Source organism: Hippocampus zosterae, chromosome 16, assembly GCF_025434085.1.
Source record: "Hippocampus zosterae strain Florida chromosome 16, ASM2543408v3, whole genome shotgun sequence".
Lineage (NCBI taxonomy): Eukaryota > Metazoa > Chordata > Actinopteri > Syngnathiformes > Syngnathidae > Hippocampus > Hippocampus zosterae.
The window spans coordinates 14,137,118-14,161,519 of record NC_067466.1 but is presented as its reverse complement, the minus strand read 5'-3'; the positions used below and the strand labels follow the sequence as shown (position 1 = coordinate 14,161,519).

The 24,402-nt window shown below is 45.7% G+C and overlaps 4 protein-coding genes across 6 annotated transcripts in view; 3 read left to right on the top strand and 1 right to left on the bottom strand.

Annotated features, from left to right (window-relative positions):
• casr (calcium-sensing receptor) overlaps positions 1-2,841 on the top strand; it is a 4,322-nt gene extending 1,481 nt beyond the window's left edge. Inside the window, exons 3-5 of the mRNA XM_052046737.1 lie at positions 101-940; positions 1,018-1,248; positions 1,437-2,841. Coding sequence (XP_051902697.1) covers positions 101-940; positions 1,018-1,248; positions 1,437-2,828 — 2,463 coding nt within the window. The 3' untranslated portion in view covers positions 2,829-2,841. The remainder of the gene's footprint in view (positions 1-100; positions 941-1,017; positions 1,249-1,436) is intronic.
• zgc:175280 (cationic amino acid transporter 2 family protein) overlaps positions 1-15,020 on the bottom strand; it is a 23,090-nt gene extending 8,070 nt beyond the window's left edge. The window contains exons 1-2 of the mRNA XM_052046710.1: positions 14,982-15,020; positions 11,871-11,894 (exon numbers count right to left, since the gene is read on the bottom strand). The gene's annotated coding sequence lies outside the window, so the exon portion shown is untranslated. The remainder of the gene's footprint in view (positions 1-11,870; positions 11,895-14,981) is intronic.
• On the top strand, positions 4,925-11,310 carry b4galt4 (UDP-Gal:betaGlcNAc beta 1,4- galactosyltransferase, polypeptide 4). Of its 2 annotated transcripts, none has more exons than XM_052046731.1 (7): positions 4,925-5,430; positions 6,300-6,739; positions 7,768-8,000; positions 8,096-8,283; positions 8,405-8,527; positions 9,514-9,618; positions 9,699-11,310. In XM_052046731.1, the coding sequence occupies exons 2-7, from the start codon at positions 6,478-6,480 to the stop codon at positions 9,826-9,828; spliced, it is 1,041 nt and encodes a 346-aa protein (XP_051902691.1). In that variant the 5' UTR covers positions 4,925-5,430; positions 6,300-6,477; the 3' UTR covers positions 9,829-11,310. The 2 variants fall into 2 exon arrangements, with proteins under 2 accessions (XP_051902691.1, XP_051902690.1); XM_052046730.1 differs by having other exon boundaries at positions 4,925-5,440.
• arhgap31 (Rho GTPase activating protein 31) lies at positions 14,160-24,402 on the top strand. 2 transcript variants are annotated; one of them, XM_052046693.1, is made up of 12 exons: positions 14,160-14,639; positions 17,558-17,660; positions 17,865-18,009; positions 18,797-18,879; positions 18,971-19,078; positions 19,154-19,296; positions 19,367-19,571; positions 19,723-19,841; positions 20,637-20,693; positions 20,771-21,409; positions 21,788-21,924; positions 22,048-24,402. In XM_052046693.1, exons 1-12 carry the CDS (start codon positions 14,540-14,542, stop codon positions 24,013-24,015), a joined length of 3,807 nt encoding a protein of 1,268 aa, XP_051902653.1. In that variant the 5' UTR covers positions 14,160-14,539; the 3' UTR covers positions 24,016-24,402. The 2 variants fall into 2 exon arrangements, with proteins under 2 accessions (XP_051902653.1, XP_051902652.1); XM_052046692.1 differs by having other exon boundaries at positions 19,720-19,841.

The window sequence follows — 24,402 nt, the reverse complement described above, 5'->3', positions numbered from 1 at the left end:
CTGTGTTGGCGTCCCGCAAAAAAAAATCGAGAAAAGAATCACAAAATTATCTATCGATCAATTGAATCGTCCGCGGGCGGCGTAAACGATTGTGTTTCAGATCAGCTACGCCTCGTCCAGTCGCCTCCTAAGCAACAAGAACCAATACAAGTCCTTCATGAGAACCATCCCTTCGGATGAGTACCAGGCTACGGCGATGGCGGATGTGATCGACTATTTCCAATGGAACTGGGTGATTGCCGTGGCCTCGGATGACGACTACGGGCGGCCCGGTATCGAAAAGTTTGAGAAGGAGATGGAGGAGAGGGACATCTGCATTCATCTCAACGAACTCATCTCTCAGTACATGGAAGACCACGAAGTCCAAGCGCTGGCCGACAGGATCGAAAACTCCAGCGCCAAAGTCATCGTGGTGTTTGCCAGCGGGCCCGATATGGAGCCGCTCATCAAAGAGATGGTCCGAAGAAACATCACGGACCGCATTTGGATCGCCAGTGAAGCTTGGGCAAGCTCCTCTCTCATTGCCAAGCCTGAATATCTGGATGTGGTGGCAGGCACCGTTGGCTTCGCCTTGAAGGGGGGACAGATACCCGAGTTTAAAGACTTCCTGCAACAAGTGCAACCAAAGAAAAATGCTCACAATGAATTTGTCCGGGAGTTTTGGGAGGAAACTTTCAACTGTTATCTGAAAGACAGTCGGCGGCGCCACCAAAGCGACAACGGCAGCACAAGTTCTCGGCCTTGGTGTACAGGTGAGGAAGACATCACCAGTGTGGAGACACCATACCTGGACTACACCCACCTCCGTATCTCATACAACGTGTACGTAGCAGTTTACTCCATTGCGCAGGCCCTGCAGAACATCCTAACCTGTCAACCCGGACATGGACTTTTTGCAAACAACTCCTGCGCCGACATCAAGAAAATGGAAGCGTGGCAGGTAAAACGTTGCATTTTTTCAACAAACTAAAGATGCAAAGCCCGTTGGACCATAAGAACAAATTTGTGCTTCCGCAGGTACTAAAGCAGCTCCGACATTTGAAATATACCAACAGTGTGGGAGGAAAGGTGCACTTTGATGAGAACTTTGACGTGGCGGCAAACTACACGATAATCAACTGGCACAGGTCTGCCGAAGATGGTTCTGTGGTGTTTGAGGAGGTCGGATACTACGATATTCACTCAAAGAGAGGAGGCAAGCTGGTCATTGACAAGACAAAGATTCTCTGGAATGGATACAGTCTTGAGGTACATACCAATCGCAATCTTTTGTCTGCCGGTAGTGTAAAATCAAGTCACCACGGTTCCGTTCAGTCTGGAACGGACGTTCCAGATCTGGTTTGTGTTTCTACACCGGATGAGGCACGCCATGGCCACTTTTACTCACCGTGATAGAAAACGGATGTGACAAAGTGGCACCGGCTGAATTTGTAGAGGCGGAACCAGTTCCGCTCACTCTCGTATCCGACTTTTGTCTGCTTCCAACCTGTCAGGTGCCGTTCTCCAACTGCAGCGAGGACTGCGAGCCCGGCACTAGAAAGGGCATCATAGACAGTATGCCAACTTGTTGCTTTGAATGCACCGAGTGCTCCGACGGAGAGTACAGCAACCACAGAGGTACGCCAGAAGCAGACGCTAATGTTGTTTTCCTGAAAGGTGGAAATTCTAAGTCTGATTTTATTTCCCACGCAGATGCCAGCATTTGCACCAAATGTCCCAATAACTCCTGGTCCAGTGGGAACCACACCTCCTGTTTTTTAAAGGAAATCGAGTTCCTGTCTTGGACTGAACCATTTGGGATCGCTTTGACCATATGCGCAGTATCGGGCGTCGTCTTGACAGCTTTCGTCATGGGCGTGTTTATCAAGTTCCGCAACACGCCCGTAGTGAAGGCCACAAACCGAGAATTGTCCTACTTGCTGCTCTTCTCGCTCATTTGCTGTTTCTCAAGCTCGCTGATCTTCATCGGGCAGCCGCGCGATTGGATGTGCCGTCTGCGGCAACCGGCTTTCGGTGTCAGTTTTGTCCTTTGCATCTCCTGCATCCTCGTCAAAACCAACCGAGTGCTTCTGGTCTTCGAGGCCAAGATCCCGACCACTTTCCATCGCAAATGGTGGGGATTGAACCTGCAGTTTCTCTTGGTGTTCCTCTTCACGTTTGTCCAAGTTATGATATGCGTGGTGTGGCTTTACAACGCTCCCCCGTCCAGCTATATGAACCACGACATCGACGAGATTATTTTCGTCACCTGCAACGAGGGCTCCGAGATGGCTCTTGCGTTTCTCATTGGCTACACGTGCCTCCTGGCGGCCATCTGTTTCTTCTTTGCGTTCAAATCCCGCAAACTTCCGGAAAACTTCACCGAAGCCAAGTTCATTACTTTTAGCATGCTCATATTCTTCATTGTCTGGATCTCCTTCATCCCCGCCTACTTCAGCACTTACGGCAAGTTTGTGTCAGCGGTGGAAGTCATTGCAATACTGGCGTCCAGCTTTGGGATGTTGGCCTGTATCTTCTTCAACAAGGTCTACATCATCCTATTCAAATCTTCCAGGAACACCATCGAGGAAGTCAGATGCAGCACGGCGGCGCATGCCTTCAAAGTGGCCGCCAAAGCCACGCTCAAACAGGGCACGGTGTCCAGAAAAAAGTCCGGCAGTATCGGGGGATCCTCCGCCTCCTCTCCGTCGTCCTCCATCAGCCTAAAGACCAACGGGGACGGTGGCGAAACACCCTCCGGAAGGCACAAGCCGAGAGTGAGCTTTGGCAGCGGGACAGTCATGTTGTCTTTAAGCTTTGAGGAGGCGAGAAGAGGTTCTTTAATGTGATCGCCCGCCTTTTAGTGACACCTTTTTGGGGGGTATTTTAAATGTCAGCCTGCCTAATTAATTGTACGTAATTTCCAGAACGTTCTTTTGACTTTCAGTCATTAATTTGACTAACCAATGCGCGCTGAATACAATGTGTGTTTGTATTAAAACATGATTCTAAAAACAGGCCCGCGATGATCGTTCGTGTGTTTGTTCATGTGTTAGCAAGATTACAATTTTTATTTGATGGCGTGGTCTGTTGGATTATGTCTCCCATGGAACAACCCGTCACGTTAAGAACATAATCCAGTTTTCCCAACATTTATTATTGACATCGCTGGCATTGGCAGATTACCAAAAATACATTAGTTGCAGTAAATAATTGTCGGACCAATAAGTAAGCCTGGCGAATTTCCTGACGATCTCTCACGGCAGACTAACGCGCTTCAGCGCAGTGGTTGAGAATAACTCAGCGATACAGTATGGAAAGAGTATATTACTGACAGAAACCGGCCCACCCAAAAAGAGATTTTTAAATCTTTACAGTCTGACAAAACTGTTTTCATGCTCAAAATTATTCAAAATAATTCTCAATGAAGACCGATGGTGTCTCCTACATTTGTCGTTCAATAGACACAAAAACTAATCTTATCAATTAGTCAAAGCCCATAAGGCTATAAAGTTTTTATAATAAAAAAAATGTTGCGAGTACATCCCACTCAGACGACCAGTAATACTTTGGTTTGTCTCTTACAAAGCTCTTTTTCTTTCACTGTATCATGACCCTCACTGGTTTCGATTTAAATAACGTTTCGATTACCAAGTCACGAAAGAGTCCAACGACGCAATCAAAATCTGAACATTGTTTTGACAAGAATGGTAAGGATGCAGGGAAAACTCAAGAGAGAATTTGCTGGACGAATTTGAGAGCACTTTCTGTGCTTGCTTATTCACACGCTTGCGTCAAGGGCAAACAGTGCCGATGTGTGTCTCACGCGTGAATGCGATGCAGACAACAGGCCGACACCATAGGCAGCCTTGACCCGTGGCACATCCAGGCATCAGGGAAGAATACTTTTGGGGATGGCACTATTTGTTTAAAACCACCCAAGCGACTGTGAAGGACCTGTGAAGCTTTATTGTCTCTTTTTTTAATGACAGTAAAATTACCCACTGAACCAGAGAGAACGCTCGAATCCCCCCTACCTTATTTATTCGTCTGTATTAACGGAATTTAACCAAAGCTGGGGAAATAACCGCTAAAACCACTTGTAATGAAAATTAAACTTCTTAGGGTTTTTTTTTTTAAAGGAGGGCAAAGGGCTCTTGAAGAAGGAAGACATGCTGAGATTTTCAAGATCAGGGTTGACCTAAAACAGGCTGAGAGCAGCTGGACAACTAAAGACCCACCAAATAACAAATCAATGTCCAGCCGAGATCAGCATGGTGTTCACATCTGAGACTGGAAGGCATTCCCACTTGTCTCAGGCCTCACAGGGTACCAGTGTAATTACATATATATATATAAAAAAAACTTTTTGTGACACGTTGACCATTACTTGGCTAGAAATGTAATGTAATGTAAAGAAAAATGTATAGCAAGTGTTTAATCCAAAACATTTCCAATTATTTTTTTTCTGCCAAAAATCGGCCTCGAAAAAAAAATGACACTGGATGATTCTCTAACTTGATAGCCTGTTTCAAGCCTCGCTCGTCTTCATCTCATCAAAATGTGAACATCACGACAAAGAGGACTGAGCAAATACGAACACAACTAGAAAGTATTGGTCAATTCAGCGATTAAAACACTGCTGTGAATATGCCACGCACTGGAACCAGTTGGATGTGCATTCAGACGTTTAGTGGTCAAATTCAATTCACTTGCGGAGGTGACAGTGCATTTTAAATCCATCCTGACATTTCACAGTAAAATCAGGAAGACTTTCGTTATGAAAGCCCTAAACCGGAAGTGCAGGTATTTTGGTTAACTTTACACACGTCAAACTGGGGAACCGCGGAAAGTGGCAACAAAGCAGTTAAAACCCCAAGCAGAGCACTGACTTTCAATGAAACAATTGCACATTCTTAGCTGACATTCCCGTGGGTGACGCTACTGCGGAGTTAACAACCAGTAAGGGAGATAACGACTTGGGGTTTGGAGAATGGACGAGTTCATTTTGAGGCAGGGGTCGCGGCAGCGTCGACGTCACTCGTCGATGCTTCAATCGAGGCAACAAGACAACGGCGGCTCCTCTGGTTTTCTTGCCGTGCTGTATGTTGCACATACAGCGCATTTCACAATAAAGTTGCATTTGATTCGCGACATAGTAGCTGTCGCGACCCTGCCCCTACTGCAGAATGCGCCTGCCCTTACGGGGTGGGGGTAGTGGTGTGCAAACATGGAGAGCATCCGGCTGGAGAAAGAAAGACATGTCGCCTTCAGGAGGTGTCCGTTTGCACTTTGTCCCTTCGCTATTTTGGGTTATTACAAACGCAATCAACGTAGAGTAGCGACCAGTGTGCTATGCAGCGATGCTCTTGGAGTGAGCCATTATTAGCTCGACCTGTCCCGAAAAGAAGGTGACTTCGAGGAAAAACACGCATCGTTAGCTCGCTTTAAGTAAGTAAAGGTAAGAAATCCAAATTGTTGACATTATGTTTGACTGTGCACGTTATCCAGATTGTTGGGATTGTTAATGTGGAGCTTCATGTGATCAATGTATTTACCGGTTCAATTAACTCGGAACAGAATGACGCGTATATTGACGTCTACTCCATTTAATATTATAATGTCATAAATTAGAGTACCGGTAAGTTACGCAATTAGATGACTGGTCAAGGTAATAGAAAACAGCATAACGAAATAGATTTTTTTTTCTATGTGATGAGACTAAGGTTTTTTTTCTCAATATTATTATTACTAGAAAATTCCATCTCATGTTTTTAATGCAAAATTCATTATTGAGGCAACAAGGAGAACCTGCATGGCCTTTGTGGAGTTTATTCTCCACATTTCTGCGGGCACAGTATTCAGGCTTCTTTTACTGTCCGCGAGAAGCTGCAAAACAACAGCGAATCACATAGAGCAACATATACAGTACTGTACTCCATGTATATTGAAAAAAAATATGTTAGAAAAAATCCGCGATAAACGAACCGCAAAGTAGGTCTGTAGGTCACTGTATTTTCAACTTGCTATACTCTAGGACTGTATTGGCGTCCGGTACGAGTGACTCGATTTACAGGTTTTTACAACTCAATCAATTCACAACTAGTAACAGCTAGGCAGTTAGTTCTTCGAACAAAAAAAGGGCATTCGTGCTGTTGAATACCAGCGCAGTTGACATTTATCATCAAATCTGCTAAATCTGTTTCGATGGCCCAACGAATAATATCAGCATTGCGATGTTTGCACACCAGGTCCCACAAGCACCGGTAGTTTTTTTTCTTTTTCTGTGCACTGACATCTGATCTTTCTCTCTTTCATAGCTTGTATTGACTTACCTCTCCCTCACCTCCCCCAAATTACACCTTGGATGTCCACCCCAATACGGAACCACAAGGCGGAAACTGTAAAACAGCGGCACGCTTCATTGTCATGAACTGATCGCCCCAGCCATGAAAGACACATTTTAAACCAGAAGAACCAGAACATCATCACGCAGCCATGGGCTTTTGTTCGCCTGGGTTCAAGATGTTGTGCAGAGTCAAGTACATTTTCCTGCTGCTTCTCTGCCTGTCTGTGCTGGCATGGATTTCCATGCTCTCGGGCGACAGCATTAAATCTGCCCTGGCCCCCTCGGCGGCGATGCTACGTCTCGTTAAAGAAGAGGACACCCAGGATGTGGCAAACTCGGGGCCATCGACAGCGGTTCGCTTAATGACACCGACGCCGAGAGCAGAGTGTCCCAAGGAGTCGCCGCTGCTACGTGAGTGAACGCCCATGTTTGATTCGACAGGCGGAGAACTAATGGCTGTTTGTTTTGTCTAAAACCAACATTGGTTGAAACTCCTTCAACTGCCAGACACCTCGACTCATCCGATGAGATGCTTTGGTTGCCTTTCCTGCAACGATAGTAGTCTTTCCGTGAAGTGAACACCTCTCTGCGAGTGTCAATCAAAACTGAGATTTATTGTCATTTGAAAGGTACAATTTTTTGTAAGAGTCTTACAGTATTGGATCGCATTTTATTGTGTCGATTTAAACAATGATTAGAGGTGATTTTAATTTATTTACTTTCCTGTTTAATTTACAGCGCCCAAAATCTCAGGCGTTGTCCCGGGCTGGATGACTTATCCAAATATTATAAACGCTCATCGGTGAGCCAATAAATTTGTAAACGGTAGCGCTGCTATATGTCAGCTGTTGCTTACAAGTGACAAAATAGAGTAAAAGAATGAAAAGATGGAACGCTGCCGGGCATACTTCAATTCAAACGCAATAGAAACATTTTCCATCCATCCATCCATCCATCCATCCATCCATCCATCCATCCATCCATCATCTACCGCTTATTCGGGGCCGGGTCGCGGGGGCAACAGCTTTAGCAGGGAAGCCCAGACTTCCCTCTCCCTAGCTACTTCTTCCAGCTCTCCCCGGGGGATCCCGAGTCGTTCCCAGGCAAGCTGGGTGACATAGTCTCTCCAGCGTGTCCTGGGTCTTCCTCTGGGTCTCCTCCCGGTGGGACATGACCGGAACACCTCACCGGGGAGGCGCTCAGGAGGCATCCGAATCAGATGCCCAAGCCACCTCATCTGGCTCCTCTCTCTCTCTCTCTGGGAAAACATTTTCCCATCTGTAATAATATTCATCGATTCAGCCCCACCCCCCAACACCATCAATCACAAATTCGTCATTATACTTACAGTAATATTTATAACCCGTGAAGGTATCGTGAGGCTCTACGCCAAAATGCTGAATGATTTAGCAACGAAGATGCAAATTGCGATTCCGCAGAAGGAGCGGTGAAGCTGAACTTTGAGCCCTCTCTGCGATTGGAGGAGGTGGAGGGCGAGAACAAGCGAGTCGCCGAAGGCCGCTACCGACCTTGGGACTGCGCTGCCAGACAGAGCGTGGCCATCCTCATTCCCCATCGCAACCGAGAGCGGCACCTCCTCTATCTGCTCCACCACCTGCACCCCTTCCTGCAGAGGCAGCAACTCCACTATGCTGTTTACGTCATCCAGCAGGTCGACGCTGACGTTTTTTTGAAATTAAACATCTTTCATTTGTGTGTAGCTCGTGCCTATCCTGATTTCGCCGTCTCGCGCGTGTTTTTCAAAAGGCCGGCGATGGCACTTTTAACCGTGCCAAATTACTGAACGTGGGCTACTTGGAGGCGCTGAAAGACTACAGTTGGGAGTGTTTCATTTTCCACGATGTGGACCTGGTTCCCGAAAATGATCACAATCTCTACGTCTGTGACTCGCAACCCAAACATCTGGTAGTTGGCCGCAATTCCACCGGATACAAGTGAGTTCCTGGAAAAAGACTCATTTCCTATATACTCACTCTGGTTTGGTATTAGTAAATTATTGGAACTGTTCTGACATCACCCGATTCGTATGAAGATGAATGTGTTCCCTCCCAACAGGTTGCATTACAAAGGCTACTTTGGAGGAGTCACGGCCATGAGCAGGGAGCAGTTTGGTAAAGTGAATGGATTTGCAAACACCTACTGGGGTTGGGGCGGAGAAGATGACGACCTACGAAGCAGGTGAGGCGGAAAAAAAAAAAATCAATTTTGAAGATATCAACCGGTTCGCATTTGGATTTTTGTTTCCCTCAAGCAGTACTGTTCAGTGTGGTCTGGCAAATTTCATTTGGACGTGTAGTACAGATTGATTTGATACCAGCGATGATGATTTTTTTTTAGTCGTGTCATCACCCACCAAAAAAAAAAAAAAAAAAGTGTAATATTTAAGCCAGGGGTGTCCAAACTTTTTGCCAAGGGGGCCAGATTTTATGTGGTAAAATGTCGGGGGGCCGACCTTGGCTGACATTCTTTACATTGAACAACAATATTGTTCAACAAATTTTAGTAAGCCAGTCTGTTTCACATTTCCATTTTTATTTTAATTTCAACAATCTTAAGAATTTTTTTTGGTTCATTTCAAACAGGTATATCACATGCAACTGCTTATTCACTTGACTTTTTCTTAAACAGAAGTCTCCTGAGTGCAAATTGATTGATTTGAAACGTAAAATGTATCACCGTGACTTTTCAATAGTCACAAAACCTTTGACTCGAACAACAGGGAAATGAACAAGCAATACACATATCCACAACTGCAAGGATCATTTGAAATATGACATATCAGTCAATATAAACACGGAGTGATGTCTTGTTAACTCGTGAGTGATGCCCTCTAGTGTCTAAATGCTATTACTCATTTAGTGAATGCTATTACTCATTTAGCCACAAGGGGGAAGCAGTACTCTATGAAACATCACTCACCAGTCTACGAGACCTCAGTCAATGCAACACGTGTTCCATTGCGCCCAACCTGCGGGCCAGACGGCACTGATTTTATGACGGGGGCCGAGGGCCGGATGAAATTCGACCGCGGGCCGGATTTGGCCCGCGGGCCGGACTTTGGGCATGCCTGATTTAAGCTGTTCGGAAAATGGTTGGATGGATGGAGTGTAATATTACACTGCTCAATAGAAAAGGGTCTTAATGCCTTGCATGTGTACTCATAGGGTGGAGCTGCAGAAAATGCAGATTGTGCGGCCACCTGCTGACATTGCACGCTACACAATGGTGTTTCACAAACGGGACAGCGGGAACGAAATCAACAAGGACAGGTCGGCCGTTTGTCATTATTATCTTTGGACAACAATTTCTTTTTTTCACCTAATTGACTCGTCTCCTTCCCCTGATTCAGGAAAAAGCTGTTGAGACAAACGTCACGGGTTTGGAAAAGAGACGGACTGAATAGCTGCAAATATCGGACCTTATCAGTGGAGAGGCTGCCGCTCTATATCAACGTGACCGTGGACATCGGGAAGCCGTAGGACCGACTGTTTCAAACGAGCTCAGCTCATCGCGATGCCGTTTGAAAGTGTGGAGTGAAAAGACGACCATGTGCCATTGTGACTTGCACATGATATATCAAGCAGGCAAGTGCGTTTAAAGAAGCGGAAGTGAAAGAGCAAAAGTGATCGCCACTGCAATATCCCACTTTGGGATTTCAAGCTGACCTCTCTGCGGCAACGAAACAGTTCAGCAAATCTTCTCGAATCGAATGCGACACTTGAGCTTTATTGTTGGGCTCCGCATTTGTCAAACAACATATTGCGAAAGGGCCCTTCCGTGTGCCGCTGAGGAGTGTCCAAACATTGATGCGTTCCCTTTATCTTTTGACGTTTCTTTCACGGTGTGTCCATGCAGGACTCGGGACTGCGTGAGGTTGAATGTACTGAATGTGATTCGAGTCAGTTCCTTTTTTTTTGGGGGGGGGGGGGGGGGCTAGATTGCACTTTTTGACATTTCATTGGCATATTCTTTCAAAGTCCACATTGCTCAACATATCTTTGGCCAAATGTAAATTGTTCGGACTCAAAAGGTTCAGTGAACACTGGGGCCGAGCCATATTTTGAATTCAAAAGACATCTCGATATTATTGCACGACTAAATACAACATTATTCTTGACTTGTTGATATTCAAGGAGCGTTTGTTTTGCAGTACAAAAATGCCCTCGAGGTAAGCAATAAAAGGGGCCGTTCAGCTGAAATATTTGAATGTATTTATTTACACACACGACTGATCATGTTGAACACTAGTTATGCGCAACAATTTCCAAAATGCGGTCATTAAAAAAAAAACGTGTGACGTGTCTCTGTAGGGTTTGTGTGACGCTGCGAATCTTTGGCTGTCCTCAGATAGAGATAGTAATTTCTGTTTTATTGTTAAAATAGTCAATTATTATTCCTCGACTGCCTTTTCTTCAAAGTTAATTTTGTCCTGCCATGTTCAACGGACAGAAAAGATGGAATTTTGTGTGTGAGTATTACATTTTATTTTTTTTAAAAAAGGGCCTTCTTGTTCTTGCTTTGCAAGAAAATGGAATGAATGGTGGTGGATCAATGTGACCAATGAAAATAGCTTCTCGTTATAACTAACTGCATGATGGTTAGTCATGGGACTCGCATGATATTATATCACATCTTCGAAGGGATGCGCGGCTACTTGTGTGTTTACAACATGCATATTTTGTGACCATCAAAACTTTCTTCCATTCATAGGTTGGTTGCAAAGTACTTGAATGGCACCTTCTGACGATTTCAGACACATTGCCAACCGTGAAAGAACAATCTTGCTACAAATGTTTTCTCCTGAAATTACGCTTTCTAGAGTCATAACGAAACAATTCATAATTTGAGAGTGTCATTGGTCGATTTTTTTTTTCAAGTGGCGCAGAGTTTGATAAAAGATTCATCCTGACACATTTCGTGGTGAAGAAAATGTCGAATAAACTGATATTTTCATATTGTCAGATGATCTCTGGTCTTATTTTCTGGGGGTGAAGTCAGCCACAAGTAACATCTTGAAATCATAAAAAAAATGATTTTTTTTAGCTTGAAATGGTTCGGTTGGGTGCAGTGTATGGATCGTGCCACTGGGTGGCAGAAGTAACTCGGATGCCTGTCCTGTACATTTCGGCAGCATTTAGCGTACTAAAGTCACAAACTTGGCCCAAATCCTTCGTGATATACTCGATTCAGAGTTTTACAAACAATAAGTTCATATGAATGAGTACAGTCACACGTGGTTGTTGAGGAGGGCCGCTCGAGGCTCAAATTGTGCTTGTTCAAAAAAATAAATAAATCACGTTATCTATTTATGATACACAAAAGTTTTTTTGTTTGTTTTTTTTTTTTTCAAACACATCCATCCCTCTAAATGTAAAACTTTCCCGACATGATCACAAAACTGCGTTGCATTTTGTCTACGATACAGGAAGTGAAGGTTAAAAAAAAAAAACGATTGCAAATTTGCAGATATCCACCACTAAAGTTAGTACACACCGCCAGACACGACATTAGGTTCACTTACCGAATGTGCTGGTGAATTTCTTTTCTGTAGCAGAGCGAGAGGGAAACAAATATTAGAAATGGGCACTCTGACAGAAACAAACGTCATTGCAAAGGCAGATTTAAGTTTTTAATCTATTACAAAAGAATAAGAAAGAATAATAATGTGCCTAATGAGTGTCCACGGTAGAATTTCTTGTGTTTGCAAATGAGACATGTTGCAGAGTAAGAGAAACCGAGAAGTTCATCAACTCTTTCCTGGAGGATCATCTTTCTGTCTTATCCAGAGTATAATGATTGGCACTTGGAGCCCCTCAAAGCAGTTTAGTGGAGATAAGCAAGCAATCGCTGACACACAGAGACAGACAACTGCATGCATTCCTATCCCGACTGGATTTAGAATGCGCGTGAAATGCTCCTTGCGCTTTCACAATCCTGCTGCTGTGACGTTACCCGTGTGTAGATGTCTTTCTCCTCACATCAACACAAGAATACTTACACATAGTTTCCACTCCCTCATATGTCTCATATGCTAAATATTACAGAAATAAAATGTGAAGTGACCTCTATAATGAAGGCTGCTTGTTATTTGCTTCCATTGACCTCTCTGCTATTTTTTTTTTTAACGGGGCAGAGAGCGAACGAGGATGTCTGAGGCTTTGTATGGACAGAATGATGTCATGTCCTCTTCCTATGGTGCAGAAAGAAGCTTTGTCTCGCAGAGGCCCGGCCTCGTTATCAAGCTCACATGTGACACACACGAGAGCGCATTTTATAAAATGGGCAGTGTTGACTCCATGTCGCCCAATGTGTGCTAAGCGTAGAAAGCTTAAAAATCGTTGTTGAGTAAACTCAACAACGGTTGCATGTGTTCGGAATGGTGTGGAACCGCAGTTATTCATCCTCGGATATTTTTCGAATATATTTTCATGATTTTTCACAATTATTATCGGCAATCATTCGGTTGTGTCAGTCGACAACATAGCCATGGCGGAAATTTTGCTTTTGTTAACTCATGTTTAGCGCTGCTACCAGATTTCTACTTTTTGTGTTTGTGCCATTGTCCTTCACTTGATTCGCGGGAGCATCTTTTTGTGAAAAAGGGACTTTGATTCTGACTGCTGTTGATTTTGTTCTCGGTGTCTGACGAGAAGGCGCACTGAGTGAAAATTCAACTGACGTGGTTAGCTTGTCATGCTAGTTGCAAGTTAGCCGACTGGCGATAGCTGGCATCCGGTTTGTTTACTTGTGATGTTTAACATAATTGGTTGATGGAATGTTTATGCTTCTCCTGATAAATAAACGTGTGAAGAGCATCGCATTTAATCTCCCCAAACTGTCTGGAAACACAGAATTATGCAAAGCGTCTCAAGTACGACCAAAAAAGAGCATACGGCTCCAACCCTGATTGATTGATTAACTGACTGATAATAGCCTGTCCATGTAGAGCTCTGATTGATCGAGACAAACTGAAATACTGTTTGCCAGGCTCAAGTGGCCACACAAAGCAGTAGATGAGCAAAGGATCCATAACGGTCCGACGATACTAACATAGATTTTCTGCTTCACATCTCGTCATACTGCACTTTGTAATCCAATTGAGTAAACCATTAAAGTAGGTGGGTCCTGTCTGCCCCGACGCACTGCAATTTCAAGGCGGGTCTTAAGATGTGACTTTTTGCCATACGGTTGAGAGATTTCAAACCTTGGGATGCCTGGAAGAAAGTGGTCTGCATTTTGTTGGAGTCCACCTTGGTCCAAGACTTTTTAAAAAAATAAATAAAAATGCATGTAACAAGAACCATGTGTCCATCTCCTAACCCTAACACCCCTCGCGGCCCACCACCCATTTCCCATCTGTGCCCTTCAAGCCCTCACTTCAGTCACCTCCCACACTTCCCTCCTTCCTTCAGAACCCCTCTGTTTTTGTTTTCCAGCCTGGGCGCTTTGCACAGGAAATTGTATACACTGAGGGCATTCAGGAAGGCGCAGGGCAGCCCCCCCCCCCGTATAACTTTGGCCAACGTGAAGAAAATGTACTTGTGCTTTTGACATCCGTCTCCCTTCGGTCAACCTCAACAGTTCTTCCAAACCGTGCCGCACCTCGGGCCACGAGTTCACGCGCACGACTCCCAACACGTCGAAGGGGAAATCGGATTATAAATAGAACGTTCTGGAGATGATTGGCCTCCCTTGTATTGGTCGCTGCTTGCTACAGAGGAGCCAGTGAACGAGGAGGCTGTGGAATGAAGGAAAAGAGGAGGAGATAGAAAGGAGTAGAGAGGACTGGCCAGTGGGAGGGGGCGGAGGGGTGGGGGGAATCCCAACAACAGGAAACGGAGCGATTCTAATGCTGTTTTCTGCAAGTCCTTCACAGATAAAGCGGCCGCTTGCCACGTCTCAGCAAAGCAAAAGTGTCAACTGTGTCATTCCTGCGAGGCGATATGCCACCCTTAACGTTTGAGCATTTAAACGAGTGACGTCACGTCACTTCAGCCCTCAGCCTCCAGTCGTGCGCTCGGTCAAAATGTGAGCGGATGCAGCGCATTTGGCAGAAGAGTGCCGGGGACTTCTACGCGGTTGCTTTTTGATCCGCAAGCTCGCCCTTGCTCGGGGGTGGGGGGGGTCATATGGATTCATCGCGACCATTACAAGGAGCTGCTAATCATCTGGAGCGTTAACTGGAACCACATGAAGAAAAAAGGGACCAAGCAGAAGTCCAAGACGAAAGGAAGTGAAAATGCGTTCGGCTGTGACCTGAGCGAACATCTCCAGAACTCAGGACAGGATGGTAAGATTCTCTTTTCTTCTCATTCAACCACGAGAACTTTGTTTTTTTGTTTTGTTTTTAAATTGCGTCGGAACAAGAAGATTCAGGATGCTATTGGACAACACGTGTAAGACTCTATGGGCACGTAAACCAAATGACACGAAAGACAAGAAGTAAAGAACTTACAAGTGACAAAATGGGCTTTGTTCAACGGCTCCATACGTGTGGAGACGCGTGTATATTCAAGCGTTTAAAAACGGACTTGCCATACATCCGACTATTTGGCCTGGAGCCGCTGGGTCATTGGTGAAGTTTGGGTGTGGCTGTGTCTCGTTTTTTTTTTTTTTTTTTTGGTGGACTCACTTGCTTCCAGTGACGGAGAGTCCCTGTGACGGGGCCTCGCTGCTTGCCTACAGGAAACGGAGAGAGGCACAAAGAACAGGATGGTCAACTATTCATAGATGGGACACCTTTGTTGTTGATGCAATATTTCCATGAAAATTTGTGTTGTTTTTCTTTTTTTTTTTTTAATGAACGTTTGGGGATTAACAAGTTATGTACAAAGAGAGGGAAAGGAAACGAGCACCAAAGCAAACTTTGAATGTAACTTTAATGAGCAGGACTTGAGGGGGGGTGCGTGTGAGAGGCGGAGCATTCAGTCCAGGAAGTGGAGGCGGGGGGGGGGGGCGGTTTTTGGGTGAGAGGTACGGTGACACCACCGTCCACCTCTGTCATTGATACTTTTTTTGGGGGGGGGTTTAATCGTTGATTTAGATCTTAAAGAATCCATCTAATAAGTAGAACGGCAGACCTTCAAGGATGAGTCCTCTTGGAAAAAAAATCTAAACAAATACTGTAGTTGTAGATCACCGCATGGTGTCTGACAGCTGAAATGTTAGTAGGCTGCTTGCTGGTCTAGGGGGGCTGATTTGTTCTATCCAAATCAAAAGATTGTGAAGTGCCTCTAAGCCCGTATCTCATTGATGGAGAAAAACGGGAGTCATATTCGCAATAATGTAGATGAATAAGGGACAAGGGAAAAAAGTCCTAAATTGCTTGATCATCGTTTTTATCTGTATTTCCTCATTGCACTTTTCTTCGGGGTTTCATGAGAAGCAGCTATTTCGTTGTTGCGTAATCCCGCTCTAGATACATGACGAAATGATGAGACCACGTCATTCTGCAGACAATATACCGGTAGTGTGCACCCACAACCAAGCTCAAAATGGGCTCTTTTGAGTGCATCTTCAGCTTTATTATCTTCTCTGAAGAGAATCTTAGCCTGAGGCCGATTAACCAAACCCCCGGGGTTTGATCGAACCAGTGATCTGGAGTATATAAAAGCGACCGGCTGCATCACATACAATACTGTGCAAAATCGTCACCACTAGATTTGCCGTTTCAATGACCTTTGGTCTCCAACAGTCATTTTGATATTAAAATAGTCAACAAACGCATAATGAGCAAGTCCATGCCGAAAACCTTCTTGAGACGTGGTGCAAGATTTAATGAAAAAAAAAAATATCCTTCAAAACATGAAGTCATTGACATCAATGAAATTGTACAGGAACCAGGATTACAACTGCACCGCACATCATCCTCCATGAACTAGGAAGTTCATCATTCATTCATTCATCTTCCTAACCGCTTGATCCTCACTAGGGTCGCGGGGGTGCTGGAGCCTATCCCAACCGTCTCCGGGCAGTAGGCGGGGGACACCCTGAATCGGTTGCCAGCCAATCACAGGGCACACAGAGACGAACAACAATTAGTGCTCAAATTTCGAGTGTTCCATTAGCCTGCCTTGCATGTTTTTGGAATGTGGGAGGAAACCGGAGCACCCGGAGAAAACCCACGCAGGCCCGGGGAGAACATGCAAACTCCACACAGGGAGGCCGGAGCTGGAATCGAACCCGGTACCTCTGCACTGTGAAGCCGACGTGCTAACCACTGGACTACCGGGCCGCCCCCCTAATATAATCATCCCCCCCAAATTATGCAGTGGTGCAAAAAATAATAATAAAAGCCCCAAGAATGCACTGTATGGCCAACAATATCCTGAATGTAAAATTTCATGAATCCAAGTGTGCCGGCGTTCGGGCGTCAAGCTAACACCTGTTGCAGGCACAAACAGTGACTTATTTTTAAGATGTTAAAGACAAAAAAAGTTGCACGAGTCTGTTTGGGCCTATGGAGTAAAGACAACTAAATGTGCATATTTAAAGCAAATATAGATGGACGCCAAAGCAGAAGTCAAGAGTGTCCCCTGTGTTGCCGTCCGAGTATAGAGACAGAGAACATAAATCAAGGCCGCGACACTGGTCATTGTCCAGCTTTTCGCCGCAGGCATGCAACCTAGAATCACGTCAAACACATGCTGGAAGACTCTTTGAGACGGAGATGAGGGAAGACAAAGCGCATCCCAAAATAGCTCGTAGACTATCTTCACGGTGAGATGCATGCAAGTGAGGGCGTAGTTCAGAGTTGGAACAGTCTGCCGGTCAGACAGAACACAAATTACATGGATGTGGACTCCAACGACGTTTCTATTCAGAAAAGCGAGGGATCACCGTTTTCGGGGGTTTGACTTAAAAGTCCCAACTCAAATGGCTCGAGCTGAAAGTGCGCGCGCTGTAAGTGAGGAAAGTCGCGTCGGCCACTGGGTAGCCGTTTTCTATTAGAGGAAATGTCGTAAGTAATACCCGCTACAAGGCCTGGGTGTGTCAACCTTCCTCTGAAACAAACAAACCATTTTTAACTTCCTGTCAAAGGCCACCTACAATCAGTAGCCCAAAGGGAGAGAGAGAAAAAACAAGCCCGTAACGTTCAAGGCATGACTTTGCCGATACATTTCATGACCGAAAATGCCACTGGTATTCACCGAGCACATTTTGAAAAGGTGTCCCGTCAAATAAGACAAACACTTTCTTACGCTTCAGTCCCTCAGGTGCTACGGAAATGCGCAGAGTTCATCGAGAAGCACGGGATTGTGCATGGGATCTACAGGTTGTCAGGGGTCACCTCAAACATCCAGCGACTCAGGTATGTTGCTTCTTGCGCAGCCCCCCCACTTTTAGATTGGGTCACACGACAGGTCAAAAGTCATACGACTAGTGCGGGGAGGGGCGGGGCTTTGCTTACTTTCCTCACATCACTGCAACAAAAATATAGTTGACTGGATCATGTCAAGCGTTCACCGGCAATTATCTGCTGTGTGTGTGTGTGTGTGTGCGTGTGTGTGCGCAGACAGGAATTCAGCGCCGAGGCGTGCCCTGACCTTACAAAGGAAGTGTACCTCCAGGACATCCACTGTGTGGGTTCCTTATGCAAGCTGTACTTCAGGGAGCTACCAAATCCTCTCCTCACATATGAGCTATATAGCAAGTTCACCGTAAGTTACAGTGCCGTGACGGGAATTTTGCCTCTTTTCTTTTCTGCTTCGCTATCTATGACTGATAAATCGATGTTTAGTTCTTGTAAAACCTGAAATCTTTGTGGCAACGACTGGGAAAGGCCCTTTTCTGTTTCAGCTTCTGTCCACAAAGTAAGGTTTGTAGACATAAATTTGAACTTCCGAGCCCTGACCTGAACCCCATCGAACCCGGGATAAACAGCAAGCGCGCCTGTGGGCCACGTGTTCTTCATGTCCATGTATTGTGGCCTCTGAAGAAAGTCTTCCCAAAATGGGGCCCCACCCCCCCCAACTCCAAATTTTCAAGTGCGCCAATACTTTTGAGCCTATCTCAGGTTTCCAGAGCTGTGTCTTGTGTTTGATTTGGCACCATGAGTGCGACTCGTCATCTGAAGGTGATTTTCAACATCCCTTCCATTCCCAATAACCTTCCTGGAAGCTTTTTCGAGTATATATCTGTCATCCTGTGCTTTAGTATTACCTCCCCCCCACTCCCCTTGGAACCGTGCCACCAGACTTGCCGCCAGACACATAGGAGATCGCATAAAAACAATTTACGTTGGCCACAAATGCCCGACAAATCCAGAAAATGTGTTGAGGCCTAGGGCGCATCATTTTGAGGCGCCACACACTCCGGCAAAAGGCTTGTTGACATTCACGCAAGTGTCCGGGTCCCGCTCGGAGGGAGTTGACTTTGGAATTCGGTTCATATTCCAAATAAAGCAGCGAGTGGAATTAAAAACATGATGTTTATTTGGCATGCTAGGAAGTGGCTTCAGTGTGCGGTGATCAGGAAAGACTTCTACACATCCAAAAGATTGTACAGCAACTGCCGACCCCTCACTTCAGGTGAACTGCGGCACGGAATGCCATCTCATACTTCATTTAAGCCTTAGTATTGTGATAAATGAGAGACGGAGTGTTTCTCAACTGCTTTCAGGACTCTGGAGTACCTCACCAAGCATTTGGCCCGCCTCGCCACTTTGAGTGCCCAGACAAACATGCACACACGCAATCTGGCCTTGGTTTGGGCTCCTAATCTACTGAGGTGGGTTTATAAAGAACAATCAGATTCTGAACTTTTTCCCCTTTACACGTCCGAATGTATTATTTGTTTTCACAGATCTAAAACAATAGAGGCCACATCTGGTAATGGAGACATGGCTTTCCAGGAGGTGCAAATACAACAGTCGGTGGTGGAGTTCATCCTAAACCACACGGAGCAGATCTTCAACAGTGACTCGGCGCAAATCAAAGCAAAAGACGGTATGAAATTCACCTCAGGCAAACCGACCCGGAAAAGATTTGTGAAACATGACTTGGAATACTTCAACAGGGCCGAGTTTGATGTGCGGGGAGAAATACGCCACGCTCCCGATTAGCGGGCAGTGCGGGCCGATGAAACTGATGAGTCTGGAAGAAGCCCAAGCTCGTTCCTTAGGTCCAAACCATCCCGTGCATAAAGAACGCCAACGAGAGAACAGTCTGCCCAACACCAGCACGGCCACGCTCTACCACACCGTCATAGATTTGGACAGCAAGTAAGTCACACTTCACTGAGCGTACAGCGTACAATCAATTGTGGCCAAAGCTTGCAACTTAGGGGGGAAAAAAACCAACAAGAAATGTCAGCATGTGTGCCATACTCAAAGAAATTACCAGCAAGGAAAACAACTATTTATCTTTCAGGAGAAAGCTTTCTGGGAAATCCAAGAAATGGAAATCCATCTTCAACTTGGGACGCTCCGTGGACTCCAAGGGAAAACTGAGCCGAAATGGAAGCGTGTTCATTCGAGCTCCAGGCTTAACAGGCGAGTTATCTTGTGACTGTAACAGTAACGCGGACAGCTCGCCAGTGACAAAAGTGTCCAGTGCCGCAGGGTACGGCGCAAAGTACAATATCATCACCCAAGCCTGTCATTCAAAGCTACGCTTTACGAGCCAGCGGCTTAGTCCAAAACAATGCACATACTGTGAATGGCATTCCAAGAAATCTTCCTAACCAACAATCAGGAAAATAATTTTTAGATGGCACAAAAATGAAATCTTTGTTCCCGTTGGCATAAATTATCTTCAAAATAAATCAAAAATGCCTTGATGAATGTCAGAAGGGTCACAGAAACTTCAGGTCAACAGTTAAACTCAAATGCTTAAGACAAATGAATGAATTCTTGTTGAGAAATGAGCGTGTTACTCTGCGAAAGCAGTCTTATGACAACCCCTCACCCTGATGAAATTACAGAAGATTTTATGACACAATAGTTCCACAGCTACAGTTGGTTTTACAGCAGCACACTTGAGGGGGCCTGAATGTATTGCGCCATCTGGTGGATCCTTCCAACTGGTGTCATCCACTGTACCTCCATTTTTTGGAGACATCAACACAGCATTATCCCGTTGACACAAACATGAATTTGATCAAATTCCACATGACAGACCCATTTCTGAACGGTCATAAGTGGTCATCCAATTCATCACGGTATCCATCCCGACCGAGCTCATTCCTGGTTTCTCAAGAGCTCAGTAAATTTGTGGTCGAAACGTCTTTACAGATTCATATAATGCTCAGGAACTGTGTGATAATCCTGTGCATTTTTTTTCCTCAGAAAAGGCATCTCTTCGACCATCCAGAAGCATGGAGTCGCTGTGTTCCTTGCCAACAGGTAAGAGGGTCTATGCCAAAGAAAATGAAACTGAAATATGGCAATCCTTTCATTGATCCAACTTCTCTTGTTTCCAGATGATGACAGAACTGGAAACAGTCAATCCGATGGACAAGGCGGCATTTTTGTACCAGATGTCAAATCAAGAACACTGGGATCGGATTCACTTTATGACTTGAGCGAACACGAGCACAACTGGGAGTTGAAAGGGAAAAAATCTGCCGGCGCAACAGGTGGATGGAACGCCGGCTTGAGCGGCTCATCGGGTGCTTCGGCAACTTCTCAAAGAACACTGCCAGAGCAGCTCAAGGTGTTCAAAGGAGATGAGCTGAGTGGCTACAAACCCACATCGCCTAAAAGCAGGAGAATGCTCTACTCGGGTTCCTCCTATAACAGCACCTCTCGACCTTCCTTTCCGGGAAGCTTTTTTCCACTGGAGTCATCGCCGAGACACCAGCGTAGAGCCGTCAACATCTCGGAGCCTTTCGCTGTCTCGGTGCCCCTGCGCGTGTCGGCCGTGATCAGCTCCAACAGCACGCCATGCAGAGGCCTTGCCAAAGACCGAATGGCTGCAGCAACCCTGAAAGCCTGTCGAGAGACTTCAGAGCAGAGCAATGGTGGAAAAGGCGGCATGGGTCCCGAAGCGGAGCCCGACAAGAGAGATGGAACAGAGAAGAAAAAATCATCGGAGCCGACCTCGAACGGACCGCCGGAGGGTAAGAGCTGCTGCGTCTTTCAACCCCTTTTAGAATGCAGGTTGCTTAACAACGACAGTCTGTTACAAATCCAACCGTATCCAAAGGCATTCCTTTTCTTCCTCCCTTCATCACGACTCTTTACCAGATGTGTCAGACGGGTGTGGCAAATACTGTATGTCTTTCAAATCCAAATGACAAAATGCGAGTTTTGCTCTTCAATGCGGGCCGGACGATCAACCCAAGCTCAAGGGAATCATGATGTCAAAAAACATTTATTTTGTGACACCAGTCCTAGAACCATTCTGGAACAGTTTGAATGCTACTGTCACCTTTGGTAGCATAGGTCAGGAATCGCAGGCTACCCATCCGGCAATTAATAATGTGCTTTGCTCTCAGATTCAAGCAAAGGAGTACGACAGGGAGCTGGGGAAGAGGCGAATGCTGCAGTGGAAGATGTTTCAGTTCTGAATGAGGGCACGGCTCCAGTACACTTGGCTGAGGAACAACTGGACAACCAAAACACGGCTCAACGGGTAAATAATCGGTTCTTAGTATTGCTACAAGAGTCTTATGAACAAGTATCTCGAAACTTTATTATGTGACAAATGTGCCGACAGTATTTGTTATACAAAATGTTTGGTTTCTTTTTAATCTAGGACGAGGGCTTACGAAACGCAGAGGAGCTGTGGTATGATGTCCGCCAAGAGCTGAAGATAACGGAAGCTGAAAGTGACCTCAGCTGCGATTCCATTTTACCTAGCGAGAACAAGAGGCTAACTATGGATGTTAAATCAAACAGAAGTCGCAGCTCTCCATCGCTGTCCATGTTCTGTAAAGACCAGACTTCAAAGACCTCTCTCAACCATCATCATAACCCCTGCGGGGCTCAGTCGACAAAGAAGCAGCCTTCAGAGTCTGACATCTTATTTTCTCTCTATAAATATGATGCTTGGGTGAACCAAAGTCAAAAACAGGGCAGCCATGCTCCTGAAGAAACAAACGACAAAAGTCAGCAGATGTCTCCAAAAATTCTGCCTTTGAACAAAGACGCAACCAGTGCAGAACAGTGCCGACTCACTTTGAAAGAAACATGCGTAAATGAAGTTCCCGGTGACTCTCCAATAGTCGGCGGCTCCTCAGCAGCGGACGATGACCAAAGGCGATTTGGGGAACACGAAAGTCCCAAAGAAGACCAAAACGCCTCGTGTGACAGAGAGAAAATTCCTGAAGTTATTTCAAGGTTTTCCGCATGTTTGGAGGAGAGACCTAAATCTCTGGAGCTGCCAATCCAAGACGATGATGAAGGATGCGCAGGAAATTCTGAGGAGCTGGACCTGGTGGAATCATGGGAGGACCTCAGCTCCAACAAGCAGTGGGTCACCAGTCCACTGCACTCACCTGATGTGGAGGAATTGTTTCAACAGCAACCCTACGTCAGCTCCCAAGAGGTAACTTTGACCTCGGGCGATGACCGGACACCGTTTCCTTCATCCGGTGGCAAACAATCAAAAAGAACATCCGTGGCTAAGACCTCGTCAGGAAACATTCCGCCAACATCCAGCGGCAAATGTCCGACTAAATTGAACAGTTTGCCTTCGATGCAGGCTAGCATCAGCACCAGCAACGGGTTGCACGCTCCAACTGGGAAATGCGGACCGAAAAAACTGAAATCATCGCAGCACTTTTACAGACAGATGTCTTATGATTCAGCAGGGCCGGAGAAAAGAGAAGAACACAACCTTGCTAAACACAGACCATACTCCCTGAATCTGGACTTGGGGCCTCGATACATTCGGGACATTTCTAATCAGCAAAGCCGACCTTCATACGAGTTCTCCTCCTGTACGAGGTGTTCGTCTGGGACTGTGAACAATGGGCTCCTATCTGAGTTGGACTTATTCCTGAATGATCGACAGGCACCATTGCGGCGAAACTCCGCCCCCGTCAGCGTGTCATCAGTGCGGACTGCCTTCATGATAAAGACATGCCAGGCCAAAGCCGTGCCTGTTGTACCACCAAAGGTGCAGTACAGTCAGATACCTCACTCGAGGAGAGACGATGACATTGAGACAGGGACGGAACAGGACAAGGAATATCCTCAAACGAGTACCGAGAAAAGCCACGCTGCACCTCTGCCGGTTATGTCCTATCTGAAGGAGGAACTCGAGAATAAAGAGCCTGTGCCCGAACACCAGTCGCACCCAAAGGTTGAGAAACAAGCGGAGAACGCCAGAACGAGCACAACCGAGCTACCGGCCATCACCAGGCGACACGCCCCGAGTCTTGAAGTATTTGTTGACTGTCCCAGACCCAACAGAGCAAACCTTTTGCAAAGGCCCTCTTTTAGGAACCGGCAGAGACCCCAGAGTCTGATCCTGTTCAGTCCCCCTTTTCCCATAATGGATTACCCTCCATCGGGTGACGACGGCAAACTTCTGTCCTCCATCAAGAGCCTGGATGAGGAGTCAGCAGCGAAAGAGACGTCGGGAGAGGGGATTGCTCTTCAAAGTAAAATGACCATTCCCAAAAGTGGTCAGAGACTCGAAACGTCAACCAGCTGCTTCTACCAGCCACAGAGGAGATCGATGATATTCGATAACAGGAACCACAGACAGATCGAGTAATCGGGAAGACTGGCTGAATGTAAATAACTTACTGAGACGAATTTGAGAATGTTGTAAATCACAGTGATAGTATTTTATAGAAAGCTGTTCTGGGGTGAGGGGGGTTTGAATGTTTTATTAAATTAAGATTTCTCACTACATTCACGGAGTATTTAAGAGAGTGTACATTTCGGAGATCTTTTAGTCACTGAGGCGTTTTAGCGGCGACAACATCCGCGATTCAGACACGCAAAAGTGCTTTTGACCCCATGTGTGGTGCTTGAGTCACTTTAGTACAAACCAATGTTTTTTGAGACTGCCAATCAGCTTTGGATGAGCGATCAATTACCCGCAGTATTGACTCTGTTATATGATACTTGAAAACCAATGAAGGTTAGTTTGACTGGA